Raw genomic sequence first — 19322 nt, forward strand, 5'->3', positions numbered from 1 at the left:
TAGAACGCTTAGGGACTGGAGGATCTGAAAAAGGGTTACCATTTTGATTTTGTTTTCCCTGAACTTGTTCAAGGACCTTGGGTCCAAGATGGGTTGCGGTCACCCATCCTTTTTCGGTACTAGGCAGTAGTGGGAGTACCACCCATCGCTCCTCTCTGCTTATAGCGCAAGTTCGATTGCGCCTTCATCCATCAGAGATCGTATCTCCTGCTGGAGTAACGGATCCAGATTCCGGCAAGGTAGGGACTGTGAGGAGGGGGGTCAGGTAGGAGAGAGCGTTTGAGGAAGGGAATGCATTACGCTTGGGTGACCATCTGTCTCACCCATCCATCCGAAGTAACACTGCAACATTCTGCAGGATGTTGCATCAGACAACCCCCTCCCCCCCCATTCCCCGAAAAGGAATGATGTGGGAGAATTTTTCAAAGCAGCTTTGGTGCTGCTGTTGCACCAGACGGACAGAGGAAAATATAGCTTGTGTGGATTTTCCCCTCTGCCTCATGCAGGTTTCGCAAATTTCTGTTGCCCCTGCTGCCCAGGTGCCTTTTCTCTTCCTTGTTGGCTAAAGGAGCTGTAAGAGCAAAATGATCTACTCCTCAAACTGTACTGTACAGATTGGGTTGGTTGTTATCTGAATGCAGCACTTAAAGATTTTGCCGCTGCTTGCGAGGCCTGCAGCTTCTCCAGGTGTCACGCTTTCCACCTTGCACCACATGCAGACATCCAATACATCCAGGGATCATACCGCATCCACACTACCTGCAGCCCCCCTTCCTGCTATTCATGGGAGGAGAGTGTCACGTGAGCAGAAGGTTCACCCACGGGGCCACTGCATCTGTGTTCAAGCGCCCAAATGCAACAATCGTTCATGGAACTCTCTGTACCTTCGTTGGTGTCGCCCATGGCGCTTGCGGGACAGCATTCGCGGACACCCGATTCCACAATGTGAGACGCTGAACTCGCGGTCACGTGTCTCCCTCGCGGGTCACATGACACGTAGGCGTGCTCTATTTAAACACTGAACTGTCCGCGAAGCCTTGCTTCACAGCTGTTCTCAAAAGCTCTGTACGGCGATCAAGACTTACCTGCTTCAAGGATTTACGACTCGGAATTCTTCACAGACTTGCTTTGGTTTTTGTCCTTTGGTGGTTTGCTACCTCAACGGATCATCAGACCTCGGACTGTTAACTCAGACTGCTTTGGATCACCCTTCTTGGATTTGGCGCTTTTCTGTCTTGTTACCTCCGAACTTCTGATCTCTGGTTTTGGTCCGTTCAAAGACTTCACTACAAACGTGTTGGCTGGGGTTTGTTCCCAAGCCATTGCTCCTCACCACTCTACCATCGGGGAACCAGCTCACATGCCTCTCCCACGGAACGATACACTAAGCCCCTGGGGGTACAGCCACACCATCTCCCTTGCTAGGTAAGCAGTTCTTGTATATTCAAGTGATTGTATTGGTACTGTGCTCATCTGGTGCTAATTAACCCTTTCCTTTGCAGCGGTCTTGGGGCTATCAACGTTCCGCGGTTCCGGACTTCGAGGATCACCCACCTGTGGCCTCAATGACTGCATAGGGAGTAATCTTGTATTCTCTCTCTGCGGTACTTGTGGACGGAGGTATTCATACTCTTCACGACAATCAAGACCTGACACCAGGTTATCATCAGCCATGGGCACAAACACATTTACATTGAAGGGCATGTCTGTCAGTCTTGCCTGCACTTCTGGTGCGTAGCTAGACTGCCTAGGCAAAGAGAATCTTCACATAACCTAGCTAGTGCCATCCCCCTACCCACAGAGTCAGAAGTGTCCAAACCCGACTGGAGCGTCTGACACATTGCTTCTTAACCATCAGTGAGAATATTGGCAAAACTATTTCTCATTTCCTCCCCTGGGATGTCCAGTTTCTGAAATTAAATCAGCAGCAGTATCTAGTCAGGGCACATGATGCACTGATGGCCTTAAGAGCCATTCTCCCTAATGCAAAAATCTTTTTGGAAAAGGCAATGTCTTTCCCATATTCAATGACCCTATGGAGCCTCCTGAGATTATGGGATATGTTCCTATCAGGGACATAGCCCGTCTGGTCCGGGTGTATCAATTTACCTATAACTTTCCTCAACCTATTTGCCAGAACAGCCGTCAGAATTGTACTATCTTGATTCAACAATGACAGGGGTCTATAAGAACTACAGCTATGCCCTGGCTTGTTAGGTTTGGGAAGTGGTATTATGGTCGCTTCTCTAAGTGATTCTGGCAATCTGCCTAGCTCATACGCCTCATTCAGCATGTCTAGCAACGGTGGGAGCACCTCATCTTTAAATATCTTATCAAATTCAATTGGGAGTCCATCAGTTCCTGGGGTCTTACTAGTTGGCAGTTGTCTCACCACCTCCCCCAGCTCCTCTAAGGTAATCGGTGCATCCAGCTCCTCTCTTTTCTCAGCACTAATCTGCGGCAATCCTATGTCCTCAGGGGTTTCCTCTATCATTGCGCGGTTCTCTTCCCCATCGTCCCCATATAGCTGCCCGTAATAGTTTGCGAACTCCAGATTGACACCCTCTTGAGTATCAACCACAGTTCCATCTTCTCTTATTATTGATCTAATTGGGGGTCTAGGGGTTTCACTCTTGTATAGCCAAGCAAGGATCCTTCCCGGTTTATCTCCTCCCGCATGCTGTCTCTCTATGTACTTTCTATAGTTAAGGTTACATAATCTTTCCCAGTGACCTGCGCACTTTTGCTGCAGTCTTAGTATCAGATCAGTGTCTAGGTTGGTACTGTTTTCTCCCTTAAGTGCCCTTTCCAGTTCTTCCTCGGTTTCTTGCAGATCCCCCAGGATCCCTCCCTGTAGTCCTTTCGATTTTGCAATAGCCACTCCCCTAATCACAACTTTGAAGTCCTCCCACAACGTGCCCGCCGAGTCCACACTGCCCGTGTTCGTCTCAAAGTAACTAAAAATCTCCTCCCTCATGTCCTCCCTGAAGAAGGGGTCTCTGGGCGACTCTGCTCTGAGGTGCCATGTTGGAATTCTCGCTCTCGGGGGGCAGCATTGCCATCCGAGGATCAGGGGCGAGTGGTCCGAGAGGACTCTCGCTTTATATTCAACCTGCATAATTTCTGTCAGTATCTCTGGAGTGGCAAAGACATAGTCCAGCCTCGTGTGCAGTTGCTGCGGTGCATGCGAAAACTGCCTCTCATGAGGGTGGCACGCTCTCCACACATCTTCAAACCCAAGTCATTCACCAGCGTCTGTAACGCTTTAGCCGACGAGGTAGGATTATCAATGTTTCCATCTGACCTGTCCGCCCTAGGATCTAATACGCAATTAAAGTCCCCCCCCCCCAGAGCACCGCACTCCCCACACACATGCTAAGGTTGTTGCACAACGTTTTAAAATATGCAGCAGTATTTTGGTTTGGGGCATACATGTTTACAATACTTATTTTGCTATTTTCCACTAATCCCCTCACCACAACCATCCTTCCATCCGTCTCCACCAGCGTGTGTGACAGCTGAAACGGGACGTGTGGTGCCACCCAGATGATCATTCCCCTGGCATAGACCGAGTACGAAGAACCCACCACGTCCCCTTCCATTTCCTTCCAATCATCTCCAACTTGCCTCGTGTCAGTTGCGTCTCTTGCAGCAAGGCAATATCTATCTTCTGCCTCCGCAGGTATAGCATAACCTTGTTCCTCTTCAGGTAACTGTTGAGCCCCCTGACGTTCCAAGTAACTATTTTAAGCTCCCCCATAGCGTGTCAGGTTCCTACCACCTCCCCCACCCATGCAGTCCCATTCCAGTTGCTTAACTCGTTGATGTAGGCTCATACCCCAACTTAAACTCCCTCTAACTATAAACACAACAAACCCCTCCGCCTCCCTCTCACCCTCTTCCCTCCCCTCCTCAAACAACACCCTCACCAACTGTTGCCCGGCTCCATCCCTGGATCTCAGGCATCCGGCATCTAGCCCCGTCCGGCAAAGCCTGTGCCCGCGACTCAGCGGGGTAAAGGCGCCCTAACGGTCACCTTACTACTAACCTTTAGGGGTAAGACGTCTCTATTCCGTTGCTGCTGTTTGTCTTAAATGTGCTACGCTTAGCGCTACCCAGATCACTTGCAATTAGTGCACTATATTCCAGTCCAACGGGGTAATAGGGTCCAAAAGCCACATAATAACGAACAAGCGTTCCAAAGCTTCATACTAGGACTCCCCCCCCCCCCCCTCGCTTATCCCGGCAATGTTCATGATACATTCTCATCACTTATCGAGCTTCTGGCGATCTTGCCCAACGTCTTGCTCCGGGCAGGCCTTCAAGTCCAGCCATGACGTCACTTCCTCCGGGGTGTCGAAAAAGAGCGCTCTGCCTTTAAGTAGAACTTTCAACCTTGCAGGGTACAAAAGCATGTACTTGATACCAGCTGTGCACAAGCTTCCAAAAGTCTCCTACAGCAGGCCTTCCGTGCCGCTTGCTCAAATGTTATGCAATCCTTTGTTCGGTGGCGCCGGCCATCTTGTTTCTCCTGTGTCGTTCTGGATCCTCAACTTCTCTCAGCTTTTTGCGTTGTTTCTTCATTACTGCTCACAGGCTTGCCCATGGAGCTGCACCAGCACTTCATGTATTTGCATTCTATTTCTGTGCACCGGCGCATGTTGCAACTGCTCCTTCTTTACCGGATCATGTCGGATCAACAGGAGCTCCTGGAGAAACGCATCCTACTGCATGGCCCTATAGCCACGCCCCTTAAAAAAGGCAATGTCTTTTTTTATCATCCCTATCCGTGGGTAAGGAAGGGAAAGTTGCCACCTGTGCCACCAGACTCTCTAGGCTGGGGTGCCTCTATAAGAAGTCGGGGTCTGTTGCTGCTGGGTTAAACTTCTTCACAGGTCATTACGACTGCTGGCACCAAGCAGGGCTTTTTCCAAAGCTCTAATAATGAGTCCTTGAGGTCAGTGTGGAATGGGAGGACTGGCTCCTTTGGGGGACATTTGCTCAATATGTTGGTTAAGTCGTACTCCATGAAATCCTTTCATGGGTGGACCCCACACAAGGGATTCTGAAACCTTTCCCATGATACTCCCAAAGGAGACATTAGGATGGGCATATAGGTCCAGTTGTACAAATTCCATCTCGGGAGATGTGTCGAGACCGCTAGCATCCTTTAATTCTGATCCCAAGGCTGCCATTGCGAGTTCCTGCAAGAAAAATTCCTCTGGGGAGTCGAGGTCTGGTCGGATGGAAGCCAAGTGGTCTTGGGTCCCCTTCTCCATCGAAGAAGTTTCAAATGTAGCTCATGTAATCTTTCCTCGACTACGGAGCGTATCTCAACACTGAGTGGTTCAGAGGTCGATGCTGATGGGCCTTTCGAAAGAAGGCGCTGGTACGTCAAATGATGACTTCAAGCTAAGCCTTTTTGGCACACAGGATGAGTAATTTTCGGGTTCTATCCCGGCCATTCGGGTGCAGTCAGTTCCGCCTTCTTTTTCTTTCACGACTCCAAACCGGAGTTCGAGGAAGGCTGATTTATTAAACAGGTCTATCACTTTTGGCAGAATTCTTCTAAATAAGATTTGGATGGGAACATTACCTGTCTGTCAAGCCGGAGTCAGTCTGTGAATGTGTCTGTCTACTCTAATTTTTTGAAGAGGATGAGGACGAGTCATGGGAGACCCTTCGGGGGAGAGATAATTTCTTATGTTACTTCAACCTCTTTCTGGCGCTCTCCAGGGATCTTTTGGTCAACTCAGAGTCTTTCCCTTAAAGAGATTATCTTTTCCTGGGCTGGGGGTGGCACTGGGCAATTGAACGACACAAGCCAGCTTTGATATTCTCTCCTGCACTGGCTTCGGTGTCATCGACTGGCATGAGCTGCAATCGGCCATCTCGTGACTGGAGCCGAGGCACCAGAGGCAAACCATGTGGGGATCCATAAGCAACATTTCAATGTTGAAATCCTTACATTCTTTTAAGTTGGATGGCTTTGGTGTCGACATTTTGTTGATTAAGAAGAGTACTTCAGAAAATGTCTGATAAGTGTGCTGTGGAATGCGAAAAAAAAAGGGAACTTAGGTCATGGTGCAGGCTATATGAACCGACACCAAGTTGTGCTCGATGATAAAGAGAGCCAAGGGACCTTGATGCCAATGCTGCATGGCATACCTTGATGGTGAAATGTTTCCTAAATCTGCTGCTGTTGGAAGTTATTTCTAAAATGAGGAATCCACAGAATGACACAATCCATTAGAAATGCTTTTACTGACCTTAATAGAAGCTACAAACCTTCTGAGACTATCTGGGGGAGAGGAGAAGACCCCCGTTCACTGTGCCAACCAATGTTTCAGCGACTTCTGTGAAAGTGCGCCACAGAGTGCGCTGATGTTCCAGTGGTGAAGAGGGTCCAAACACTCCAAACGCACAGTTTAAGGGTCCGCCGCTGAAAAAGCTCTGCGAGACACAGTGCACACCAAAAACCTTCCTTTACACGACATACGTGGGAGAGAGCAGAAATTAGCAGGGGAGGGTGTCGAAATACTGTGGAAAGGAGTGATAAAAAAAATTAAAAAATTTAAAAAAGAGTTGCACTAGACGTCCATCATGGATAACTTATGTGTGTTGTTAAATAAATATGTTTTTATTTCCTGTATAGATAATCTATTGCTTGTATACATGCTAGGCAGAATCTTGTGCAGTTCCCTTAGGGAGCACTACACAAGATTAGGACTACAGGTGAGAGCAATAAATCCCCATTGGTATCAGTCTGTACCACAAATATTTAGTTGGTAGCTGTGGCTGAGCAGTCAGACTTATCTCAAGAGGGAGATGAGCAGTATTCAGGGTTTACACAATAGGCCTACAGCACTATGGCACAAGGAAACACTGACCAAAGCTGTGTATTAAAAAGTATATATATATTTATTTTATACACTTCTAATAAAACACATGCATCACAGTCATCAAGCAAGTTAAATTAAGTAAAAGGAAAAATATACACACTCCCAAGTTAAATTCTAGACCAAGTGTACCAGAGTGAAAACTGAGCAAAACGGCACAGCGACAACTACACACAAGGGATCCTCTAACAATCCCTCACAAGGGAGGGAAAGCACAAGTTATATAGAAATAGGTTCTTACACACCCTAGCAACACTTCCCATCAGTTTGTGAACCAATTAAGCAAGGCAGTGCATCAGTATAAGCAATACTTAAATGAAAACTGAGCAAAATGGCATTTCACAAGGTTTAAAAATGGGAAGGAAAGGGTAGTTAAAAGAAATAGGTGCACCAACACAGTTCTCAGTGAGAATCAATCTAAAGAAGGCAGGTCTAACAAATGTAGCCAGAGTCAGTAGGCCTGTGCCAGAGTCAGTGGTACAGGGCGAGGGCCCAGGAGCAAAATGTTCTTGTAGCTGCAGTCAAGTCTTTGGTTAACGAAATTGAAAAGGTGGTTGCAGAAGTTGAAAAGACAATGTTAAGAGGGAGGGCGGCCAACCCAACAGGTAGGTAAAGGATTTAAAACACCTTTAGTGCTACCGCGAAGAAAGGGCGGCCTGGCGGAACAATGTACCTTTATGAAGAAGTGGCTCCTGCGGTGGCGGTTGTGCCTGGTAGTTCCTGCAGTTCGGGTGATCCAGCAGAGGAAGAGAGGCTCTCATCGTGGAGGAAGGTTAGAGTTACCGCACTACCCAGGGATGAAACCAGCCGCGGTGCTGACTGACGAATAAAATGTATGCTCCTTTAAATCACGGTCCAGGTGCACTGGTGCCTGGCTATCCGGCCTCCGAGTACAGGGTACGGGAGATTCGACCAAGGCAGGTCCGGGAAGGCGATTGGCAAACTGGTTGGCCCCACCAGCTCAAGGGAAGAAGGCTCTTGCAGGTGAAGATCTCCCCTCGTCGTGTGGAGAAAAGTGGTGAGACGCTGCAGCAGGGCTTCACCGGTGGTTCAGTCGTTGCAGATGTCTTTGGCTTCTCTCCTTTTCGGCTTCTTAGTTCTGGTGGTGACGTCTTGCTCTTCCAGTCCTCAGGACCCTGCTTTTATGCAAAAAGATCCCCATTCATACAGCTTAGCTGTCACTCACACAGTGGAGTGGTCATCTTGGCGGGAGACCCTCCAGCCTATCAGGATAGAGTGCGACATGGGTTACGAAGGAAACCCTGTCCAGGGGTCCTACTTCCCCTCCCACACAATGGACCCACCCAAGACTCAGTGGCGCCGAAAGGAGGACTTCTCGGCAGAAGCCCGCCAAAAGGATGAACAAAGGATCCGCGACGTGGGTTAGGAGTTTAGAGAAAGACACGAGAAAGAAGTTATATTAAAGTTCTGGCAAATAAAACCTACCGGAGCAAAGTTAATATTAAAGTGCACCGGCGGTATGTTAGAGGCTGTCAGAAAAGGTAGTAGCCTCGAACAGTGGGAAAATCCCATAGGGAAATATTCACAGTCGAATATTTATGGTAGTAACCACTGCCACCAGCCAGAAACTTTTGAGAGAGGGACTGTACGTTACCCTCTCGAAAATAAACATAGGGGAAAAACTATGAACTCCTTCCAGTACCTCCATAGTAAGATGGGCTGTACTGGTATTCTATGGTGCACCGAGTTTGCCCTGACTCAAGAATTTCTTCCAATTCCAAGGTACCTTTTTCCAACAAATAGAGGGTACTGCCATGGGGGCGGCCATGGCCCCAAATTTAGCTAACCTCTATGTTGAGTACTTTGAAAAAACGGTGATATACCCAGCCACTAATCCTTATATACATCATTTGAGGAAATGGCTGAGGTATATAGATGACATACTTATCGTATGGGATGGCACGAGAGAAGAAGCTGATTGTTTTGTGACTTGGCTTAATCAACAAAATAATTTCTTGAAATTTACTGGGTCCATATGTGATCTTGAGACTCATTTCTTGGATATTACCATCTTCCATCATAATGGATTATTACAAGTGAAGCCCTATACCAAGACTACTGATAAACATTCTCTCTTGCACTTTAACAGCCATCATGCTAAGCATCTAAAAACTAATCTACCTTTTGGACAGTTTTTAAGGTTGAAAAGAAACAGTAGTAGGAAAGAGGATTTCAGCCAGAGTGCGGATGCACTTACTCAGAAACTGCTAGCCAAAGGTTATCCACCTAAAGTGATCAATACTGCCTCTAAAAGAGCATAGAACAACCGGGAGGCTCTTTTAGAGAAAAATGTGAAGATGAAGAGAAAGATTGGTACTGTTTTTGTAAACACTTTTTCCAATTTATCCTACAAAATTAAATCTATTGTTATGAAAACATGGAAGAAAGTTTATCGTGGCAAAGAGGTTTTGCCGCCTTTGGTGGCTTTCAAAAAAAGTCAAAATTTAAGGAATGTTTTGATTAGGAATGATGTGACAGAAATGAGTATATCCCTTGTTAGACAAACAAGATTGTGGGGTTTACCGGAAGTAAAAGGACATTTTCCATGTGACAAATGTAGTATGTGTGCCCAAACTAAAGAAATCAGATCCATACAAATTCTGCCTAATGTCAAATGGGTGTTTAATGAAATTACCAATTGTAATACATCTAATGTTGTGTATTTAATTACGTGCCCTTGAGGCCTACATTATGTGGGCAAGACTAATAGACAGTGTAAAGTCCGAATGGTGGAACATCGGAGCTGCATTAGAAATCAAGTAATCACAGCTCCATTAGTTAAACATTTTCTTGATATGAAACATGGCTGCAATGACTTCACGTGGCTTATATTGAAAAAAGTGCATGGCCATAGTAAAGCTGAGACAGACCAAAAATTATTGAACTTGGAACAGAAAATCATTTTCAAATTGCAAAGTAATATTTTGGGGCACAATGAAAGCATTGCTTGGCATTTGGTCAGCCAAATATAAAGAGCAATATGTGATCATGTTTTTGAGTAAGCGATTTCAGATATGAAAAATTTTGCAACTGTGGTCATGCTTGACGCTGTGACAATTTCATAATATCTTCACTTGCATTTATAGCAAAGAATAATTTGTTGTTTTACTCTGACCTGTGCAGCGGCTAAATTATGGAATGTGTGCTTTTTGGCTTCCGCAATATATTGTCTGCATTAAATGTCAACTTTTGCCCCTATCCTGCCATCTTTTGGTTCACTCATCTCCTCAACACCGACCGTTTCTTTTGCGGGGGTTTCATGTAAAAATGGCCGCTCTGTTGTTGTGAGCGAATGCCTTACTGATGATTTTAGTCCTTTTTTAGTGTTTACCAGGAAGACGAGAGCCCTTGTTAGTCGGATAACACTGCCGCGTTTGTTAATCTTCGTTTGTTAATCTTAGTTTGATGAGATGCTTGCTGTTATTCCACGGACCGTTAGAGCCTTGGTCTCTGTAGCGAGTTGTACGCACATTGAAGGTTGAGGTGAGCATGTCAAGCTGAGCAATACTCGCAATATATGTCACTGTTTGGTCTGTAACCGGGGCCAGTTCTATCCGTTCTGCACCGCGTTTGTCTTTCTCTGCTGATGAGACGGCTGTTGTTCGTTCCACGGACCCATGAAGCTTTGGTTCTTGAAGCGAGTTGCACGCACTTTTAAGGATAAGGGGAGGATACCTGAGAAACACACGCGCATATGGTGTGTTTATCCTAACATCGGAGGTAGTGGTTTTAATGCATGTCACTGGGTGGTCTGCATTTGGGGTCAGTTCGATCTTTAGACACGGGATACATTTATCCAGCACCGTGGTCCTTACTTAGTCATCCATCAGGTTGTACCCCAGTCCTGTTAATCTTTGGGAATTGGTGTATTTTTTGGATCTTTACAGACTCTTGAGTTTACTCATGATCATCCCTTTCACTTGCAGATCGGCACTGCGTTATACCATAGAATTTTGTGGATTGGGTCCGGTTGGCACCATAAGGGAGGTTTCTCCTGTGTCCATGTTGTGGGCATCCCCACTTTTGTGGAGGTAATTATGACTACTTACGGCATGAGTATGTTATGACTTGTGCTTTCAGTGACTTTTGGCTGAAACAGAATGTGTGGTTCACTGGTAGTTGGTTTGTTCTTTTTAGGTGTGATTATATCTCGGCGGACTGTGACGCCTTTTGAAGTGTTGGGTTTCTCATTGCCGAGAAATTAGGATACTGGTCATTTACAGACGTGCATCGAAGGTTCACCATTTTAAGGTAAATCTAAGTGGTTTAATTAATTACATTTTTTAGACCGGTGTGTGTAGTTGGCATCAGTTTTGAGCTGACTTCCCATTTACATTTTGTAATACCCCCTCCCCTTTTGGGACTCATTAGTTTCCTCTGTCTCTTCCTTGACAGACTCTGTTTGCCTGAAACTACCCATTCAACACGGTGTTAGGAGAATAGTGGATGTTTTAAAGTTTCCCCTGAAGAATGTTCGCCCGAAAGGGGCTTTGAAGAACAGAAATATGTTGGGATTATATGTTTTTTATTGACACATTTAGGTTATTTTGTTATGTGAATTCGTTTGTGTCTTGGGTATGTGTATAATTTGAAGCCTAGCTTTTTAGATTCTGTAGGTTTTAGTGTTAGCATTTACACTGTGTTAGGTAGTATTTTATGTTTTAATTTAAATATTTTGAATAAATAAGAATGGTTTTGGAAAATTAGAATGTTGCACGCAGTCTATGTTGTCAAGACCGGTTATGCTTGGAAATCTATCAGAGGTTTCTAATTGAGGGGGAGAGAGGGGTGTGAGTAGAGAAAGTCTACCATCTTATCCTTTTTTATACGATATATTGTACTGGTTTAGTTCATAGGATTTGACTAGTAAAGTCAATGGGGACTTTACATGCCCTGGGAGACAGTAGCCAGTACCAGGGTATGGAGTATATGTTTGGGGGTCGCTAAGACACCCCTGTGTCACTGCACTGAGGGTGCTGTGTAACACATGTGAATAAAGATGGTTCCTATGGGGTTGAGAAAGATCCCATAGGCATTAAACACAAAAATGGCCTAGAACACACATAGCAAACATGCCTAAGATTGGGAAAAAGAGTCTCACTCTTAGCAGGTGAAGAAACAAACCCTTCACATCCAGCAAAGCTGCTGGGGGACTCTGTAGGTAAGGGAAATTAGCCATAGAATGAGAATTCTCCCTAACAATACAATTTCCTGATCTCCTAAGCCTCTGCATAATGGCTGATCTGCGTTACCAAGCGAGAGCTGAATGTTGTATGCCAAACCTCCTAAGCTTGAAACTCAGACAGAGTGTGCATTCCCACCCGTATAGAGCAAAGTGTAGAATTTTGAGAAATGCTCTGGATGTCCTTGGAGTGCAGACTGTCTGCAGCCAGTCTTCTCTGACATGTTCTTCTCCCAGGCAGTAAAGGCACACATTATTGGGTTCCAACATGGATGTTTGCCACTGGTACTCCCTGCAGGGCCTGAAGGTCGAGGCCTTCAGGGTATTGCACATCGTGAAGTAGAAAAAAAAAGCCAGTGGTGTTTCCAATAGAAACATGCAGAAATACCGACGGAGGTCATGGAATGCAAGCAGCGCGATATACATGTGATGTTGCTTCTAGAGCCCTGGGTACAGAGACCAATGCAGAGATGCACTGAGCTCTGGAAAAGTTTTTGTTTTAAAGGCAGCTGGTGGTGGAGAATAGAACAATGATTTAAGATGTGGAATCTGCGAGAGGAAGTCATCGATTGGAAACATGCGTATGTATTCAATGACAATCACAGCAGGTTAGCAAGTGACTAGTCTCGACTGGAAGATCAAGTGTGTGTATTCTTCACCATAAATGCATATAAAACCAAACTGATAAAACCTCACATCTCTGGTGCAGGAAATAGCAGGTGGAAGCAAAGTGGAGATCGTTTACCCATCCACTAAGAGAGAGAGCCAGGGAAGGAGAGAAAGCTAGAAATAGGCACACAGAAACAGGAAGAGTGAGAGATAGAGAGAATAGACGATTGTGTTTTCATAAACTATAACCCTTAATGGATTCATGTGTTGTGTTATTTCAACATTCTAAATTGTGATTGGCAATTGGAGTACATATTGTTCTAAAACTCACCAACAAACTTGACTTTCCAGACACGATGAGGCAGAAGAAGACTATCAGGGCTGAAAGAACACATCTTGGAGCACATTTGACCAAAGACGGACTTTGTGCCATCCGGTCCAGCTAACCCTCCTTTACTCCTGGAACGCTTCACCTGAAAATGTAATCAGAACAAAGAAAAGCCAGACATAGCTAATTAAGGAATCATGTTTAGACAAGAAGTCTTAAATTACTAAGGGAAACACAAATAATTATGTTGAATAGTAAGAGAAGGCTTCATTCCTGAGCCTGCATGTAACTTTATACTTTTAGGGAGGTGTAGTTTAGTTAACGTCAAATGAACCAATTAAACTAAAATACCAGATTACAAATGGCATGCAAAATAAAAGGCCCAAGAGCACCGTGTCCACAAGAACATAGAATCAGTAGTTACCAATAAACATCAACAATTGAAGAAAGTACTCAATTAAGTGGCAGAAAAGGTACCTCTACAATGCTCAGCGTCGCTGAGAAAGCAGAATGCATCCAATAGACATTTACAGCTCAGCTAGAACATTGGAATGGAGTGGTTAATTCTTATGAAGTGAGGCATGACAGCCTTATTCTCCCATTCCATGAAGGGCTCAGTGTATCATTTTACTTATTTGGTACAACAAGGGCAGAGGTGAAGAAAAAAAGCCTTTGTAAATGGGCAGGCAAGTCAAACAATCGCTGTCAGAGGCGAGTATAAAGATTGAATGGAGGATGACAGATATCAGACCTATGGTAGGACATAATCACAAATTGTTAATACAGTTTTGAAAAATAATCTGTACCCAAATCATTAGATTTAGGGGACACAGGAATCTGACATACTTTCTCTTCAGATCTGGCATTTGTTAAACACTTAAACTTTAGGGCTTGCTAGTCAGGAAACCTTAAAATGGGCCAGAGAAAAATGCAAAGACGCAAACTTCTTAGGTTCTAGGGTCTGATGACCTCAAAAGGAAGTACCAGTGCAGGGAAAGTTCTGAATATACCCACTGAATCAGCCTTGCAAGAAATTAGTACTAACCAAAGGGCTAGCTAAATTCTCTTTGGTGCCTTAATTTGTGAAAAGGTTCCTGGTTTCTGTGATGGCCTACGGACCAACAGTTGACGCAACACCACGTTTGCACTTCTTTAGTTTCTTTAGCTTTATAACAAAAGGGATTAGCGAGCTGGCTGATCCACCAGTGGCTGGGTTGAAGCCCAACTAACAGCCTGATAAACCATTAGAATGTGTGCCTTTCCTTAGGTATATGGTTCTCGGTCCTTCACTATCGCCCTTGGTTCAAACACCACCACACCAGGAAGGAGGTCAAAGTCATCACCGTATTCGGCATAACACTGTACCACACACTTCTTTCTTGATTCTGTATCTTTCTTGGCTGGCACATGTGTCATCAGGGAATGTATTGGGCCGCCTGGACTCTGCTACCACCACCCGGGAGGTACCCTTAGGTTGTCCGATAGGGGTCAGACGCTGGGTATTGCTCAAGAGTTGGACCCCAGGGTCTTTCCCCTCCTGTTTACTCACAAAATAATATGCATCTTCAACTAAGGGCTAGTCTAGGAACCATCTCCTCTAGACTCTGCTTTCCAACTTATCCTTGACTTCCACTCTGTCAATTCTCCACCAGCCCAGATTTGAAGGGTCTCAATCTGCCCCACCTACTCTTCCTTTTACATTCTCCCCTCCAGTCGCTTATCCACCCTCACATCTTGGTCTCTCCCCACTTGTGCCTCTTATGTTTATGTCCCCCCCTTCTTTCCTTCCATTCCCCACATGTTCTTATAGAACCTCTTCTCCTCTCATCCCTAGATGTTTCACCTCTTCTCCTTTCTCGCAGTTAAAACATTTCTCCTCACTTTCTCCCTCACACCACTTCAACCCCCCTCTCCTCCACCACTCACTCCACCACTCATGTTGCACTCTCCAACAGTCTTAACTCCCCCACCGCCCTCTTGGTCAGCCCTCTTTTTATACGCGATCTGAGATTACAATTTGGCTTGTTAATCAGGAGCAGGCCATGTGATTGGAGAGCCCAGTGAGAACTACACATTTCCTCAAGCGCAGGAATGGTAACAAATATTACAGCCACAAGAACAAATTATCTGTATCCTAAACATTGCATTAAAATATCTAATGACCCAGTCAGTAATATGTGCAGACCAGACATGCCAGAGCACAAGTCTTTTTCAACACTAATTTTAAAAGGAACCAAATACTTTGACTAGAGCATTAAATGGCAAATACACATTTTTGCAAAAAGCACATCTGCCCTGAAGCATTGAGTCAAGTCAAACATGCCGACGTCAATGACAGAGAAAAAAAAGGCTTTTTGAATAACCACTTCTTTCTTCAGGGTGATGCATGTGATGCCGAAGAAAGAAACGCTTATGTGATGTGGAAGTCACAGTTTAATACCTGGCAGGCAATTCAGACATCACTTCAAACCATGTGAGGAAGAGCTGGGGAAATGGGTTCCACGTGTTTTCATTGCGGGCATTTTACACGTTGTCATTTTAAACGGGTTGTTTTCACCATAGCCGTTTTCACAATTTCTTTTTTTTAATGTGGGGTTCCCCCAGGCTACTTATAACCCACCCCCACCATCCAGCAATCCCGTATCCCAAATAAACAACACACATGTAGTTGAAAAGACAAAAATGGTGAAAACTACACGTTTAAAATGACAACGTGTAAAATGCCTGAGAGGAAAACACTTTAAACAGGGGAAATGCATTGAAGAGTTGAAATTCCAGAGCTTGACAGTAACTGCTAGACTAAAATGTACTCCATGGCATGGACATTCGGACACAGCCTTTGGAATTACCTGAATTCGGTTCAACTCGACGACTGGTCCGTGTTGACGATCTCTCACCATTGTTGCCTGAACAACCTTTCGAAAAGCTGCCTCCTGATGGAAAAAGATGGCAGAGATAAGTAACCAGAGGAGACAGATTTTAACTGATCCATAACACTTAACATTTTAGATCTTAAAGGAGAATTCCCCAAAAAAAAAAAGAAAACTGCATTCCCTATAGTCTGTCTGTAAGCATTTGAGCACCTAGGAATGATTATGCAACTCTGCATCCCAGCTGCAATCGGCCCAACAGTCCAGGGATGTTCTCCTCCTAGCGCACTTTCATGCCTCAGCAATCTTCAGGGAGGCTCACTGGATTCAGGTGTTCAGGGTTGAAACCCTCTGGCAAATACCAGGATGCTGCAGCAGGGAATTCTGGTATTGGTAGTTTAGAGCCAACCAGGGTTTCCAACTCACTCCCATTTTTCAATGTTAGCCCTCAATCTGCACCCGGGCTACACATGCCTGACTTTGGAGTGCCACACTGTTGGTAACTCACCCCCCCCTGCCACCCCACTGAGCTAAGGGCGAACATTAAAAAATGGGGGAGAGTTGGATCCCGACTGGCGCTTGTTGGGAAGGCAGGACGATCGTCCCAGACCCCCAAGCGTTTTTGGATGAGGCAGAGGCCTGGAAGTGTGCAGTAGGGGCTCAGGGAGGTTACAGGGGGAGAAGGGGGATCTTGACAGGGGCTATAATGTGGGGAGCTTGGTACATGGGGAATCGAACGCCATCTTAGATAGTAACAGCCACATTGAAATCTAGGCCTAGCTTTGCCCTGCAGCTAGGGCTACAGGCCTGAGCCAAACACAAGGAAGGTTTAAGTTACTTACCTGTAACTATTTTTCTCCAGGATGGGTCTGGCATGGATTCACATGCTCATGAATACTCCCCGTTGTCCGGCTGCGAATCCTCGCTAAGTGAAAAAACAGTTTCACTTTCACTTAAAAACTGTATTTCTCCTCCAAACCAATCACTGTCCTCTGGGTCATACTGCCCCCATCCAATGACAGTCCTCTCCCCCTCTGGCAGCCATCTTCAGATTTGGTAAGCACTTAAAGTGGCAGTATGACCAAGAAGAGGCGCAGAGGGGCCTGAGGGAGGGTTCGCATGTGAATCCATGCCAGACCAATGCTGGAGAACAATAGTTCCAGGTAAGTAACTTAAACCTTCTGCAGCATTGGGTCTGGCATGGATTCACATGATCATGAATAACAAATACACAGCAGTACACATTAGACAACCATGGGAGGTGGCAAGGCTCAACAGAAGCAATTTACCCCCCTCCCCCTAGAACAGACTCACCTTAAGCAAACAGGTTGCGTAGCACTGCCCAGCCGACTCTTGACTCCTCCTTTGGAATCCCTGTCAACGCAGTAAAACTTTGTGAAGGTATGCGTGGATCTCCACACTGCAGCCCTGCAGATGTCGAGCAGGGGTACACCAGAAAGGAAAGCAGTCGTCGCAGCAATCGCTCTGGTGGAGTGGCGCCAGCTGATGACAGTGCATGAATCAGCCGGAAAGCTGGTTCACAGGACCAAAGTTCACAAACGATTGAGAAGTATTCCGAAAACTCTTCATGTGTGCCACGTAGGACTTCAAGGCACGAGCAATGCCCAGCAAATGCAAGGCCCTCTCTGCCGGCGACAAAGGTTTCGGGAAGAAACCAGGCAAGACCAAAGGCTTGTTCAGATGGAATTCCAACGGAATCTAAGATATGATAGAGGGGTGTGTACGCAATACCACCGTCGATTTTTGGAAAGACAGATACGGCTGCTTGCAGGATAGGGCCTGGATCTCACCCACACATCTGGCAGAGGTGATGGCCACAAGAAAAGAAATTTTCCACGAGAGAGGCTTGATGCATAGGTTCGAAAGGTGCCCCCATGAGCTTCGTCAGAACCAAGTTGAGTTCCTAAGCCAGGGCAGGAGCTTTCACGGGCGGGAAAGATTGGAAAAGTCTGTGGGACCACAGCAATTATCTTCCCGGGGACCGGGTGTAGCAGGAGATGGCCGCCAGGTGTACCTTGATGGATGCATGAGCCAGACCAGCTCTTGCCAAGGACAGCAAGTATGGAAGGATCTGTGGGGCCGTGACCCTCAGAGAGGTAATCTTCTGCAACCTGCACCATGTAGCAAAACACTTCCACTTATGGCTGTAGTATTTCAGAGTCTACGATGCCCTGGATTTGGCGAGGACATCCCTGCAGTCCGCTGGCAACTCATAACCGAGTCCCAACTCTAAGGCTGCAGAAGCCATGCCCTCAGGCTCAGAGATCCTGGGTCATGATGAAGGATTGCGCCTCCCTCTCTGGTGCGCAGATCCTTAAGTACAGTCAACTTCACTGGAGGTGACGCAGACAGGCTGAGTAGGTCTGGGTACCAAATCTGCCTCAGTCATGCCAGGTGGATGAGTATCATCTTGCATCAACACTGTTGGAGTGTGTTGATGACATGTACCAGGAGAGGAAACTGGGGAAAAGCGTAAAGAAACAGGCCTTCCCTCGGAAAGGAGAACGTGTCTCCCAAGCACCTCGGTTGATGGAATCTGCTGGCAAACTTCTGGCATTTAGAGTTTGCTGCCGTGGCAACAAGATCGATCGGGGGTCTGCCACGTTTGAAAAACAGGCAGCCCAACCGATTCTGTTGAAGTTCCCACTCGTGGCAGAAGCGCAGTTCACTGCCGAGGGAGTCTGCAATGGTGTTCTTGATGCCTGCCAGGTGGAGAGGAATGAGGAACACCCCCCCCCCTGTCCGATGGCCCAGTGCCTAGTGTGAGCACCCCAACCTTCCAAAGAGGCGTCCGTGGTGACTGTCACCTGGTATGGCAGGGTTTGAAATCCCGTTCCCTGGGTGATGTGGGAGTGCACCCCGCACCACTCTATCGCCCGCCGGAACTCCTTGTTGAGAAGGATCTTGTCCGTGAAACTCAGACACTTGCATCCAACGTGCACCCAAGAATTCCTGTAGGGGTCGCATCTGAAACCTGCAGAGACGGGCGAGGTAGATGCAGGATGACATCATGGCCACACTTTGGCCGTCTTCACCGACGACAGTCGTTGCACCTTCCCTTGAATGGCAGCTAGCCTCTCCGAAGGCGACGCCAGGCAAGCCACAGTTTTGAGTCTGGCGCCGAGGAACAGCGTGTTCGACGATGGCGTCCAGCAGGACTTGGGATAGTTCACAGAGAATCCCAGCTCCGTCGGTAGTCTGCGGTCTCCTTCATGTGCTCGTAGGCCAGCTCTTGAGAGCGGCGCATATCAGCCAATTGTCCAGGTATGGGTAAACATGTATGCCCTGCAGACGCAGATGGGCCGCCACCGGGACCAGACGTTTTGTAACTAACTTGGGGCAAATTTCAAGCCGAATGGCAGGTCCTTGAACTGGTAGTGCTGGCCTTGCAT

The 19322-nt window shown here is 46.3% G+C and overlaps 1 protein-coding gene across 4 annotated transcripts in view; it reads right to left on the bottom strand.

The window, feature by feature from the left end:
- Nucleotides 1-19322, bottom strand: part of HERC2 (HECT and RLD domain containing E3 ubiquitin protein ligase 2) — a 2956340-nt gene that overhangs the window by 230756 nt on the left and 2706262 nt on the right. For all 4 annotated transcript variants that reach the window (XM_069636605.1, XM_069636607.1, XM_069636603.1 and 1 more), the window contains 2 exons: nucleotides 15889-15972; nucleotides 13043-13184 (listed from right to left, as the gene is read on the bottom strand). In XM_069636605.1, coding sequence (XP_069492706.1) covers nucleotides 13043-13184; nucleotides 15889-15972 — 226 coding nt within the window. The remainder of the gene's footprint in view (nucleotides 1-13042; nucleotides 13185-15888; nucleotides 15973-19322) is intronic.

This window comes from Ambystoma mexicanum, chromosome 7p (genome assembly GCF_040938575.1).
Source record: "Ambystoma mexicanum isolate Mex_15411 chromosome 7p, UKY_AmexF1_1, whole genome shotgun sequence".
Taxonomy (NCBI): domain Eukaryota; kingdom Metazoa; phylum Chordata; class Amphibia; order Caudata; family Ambystomatidae; genus Ambystoma; species Ambystoma mexicanum.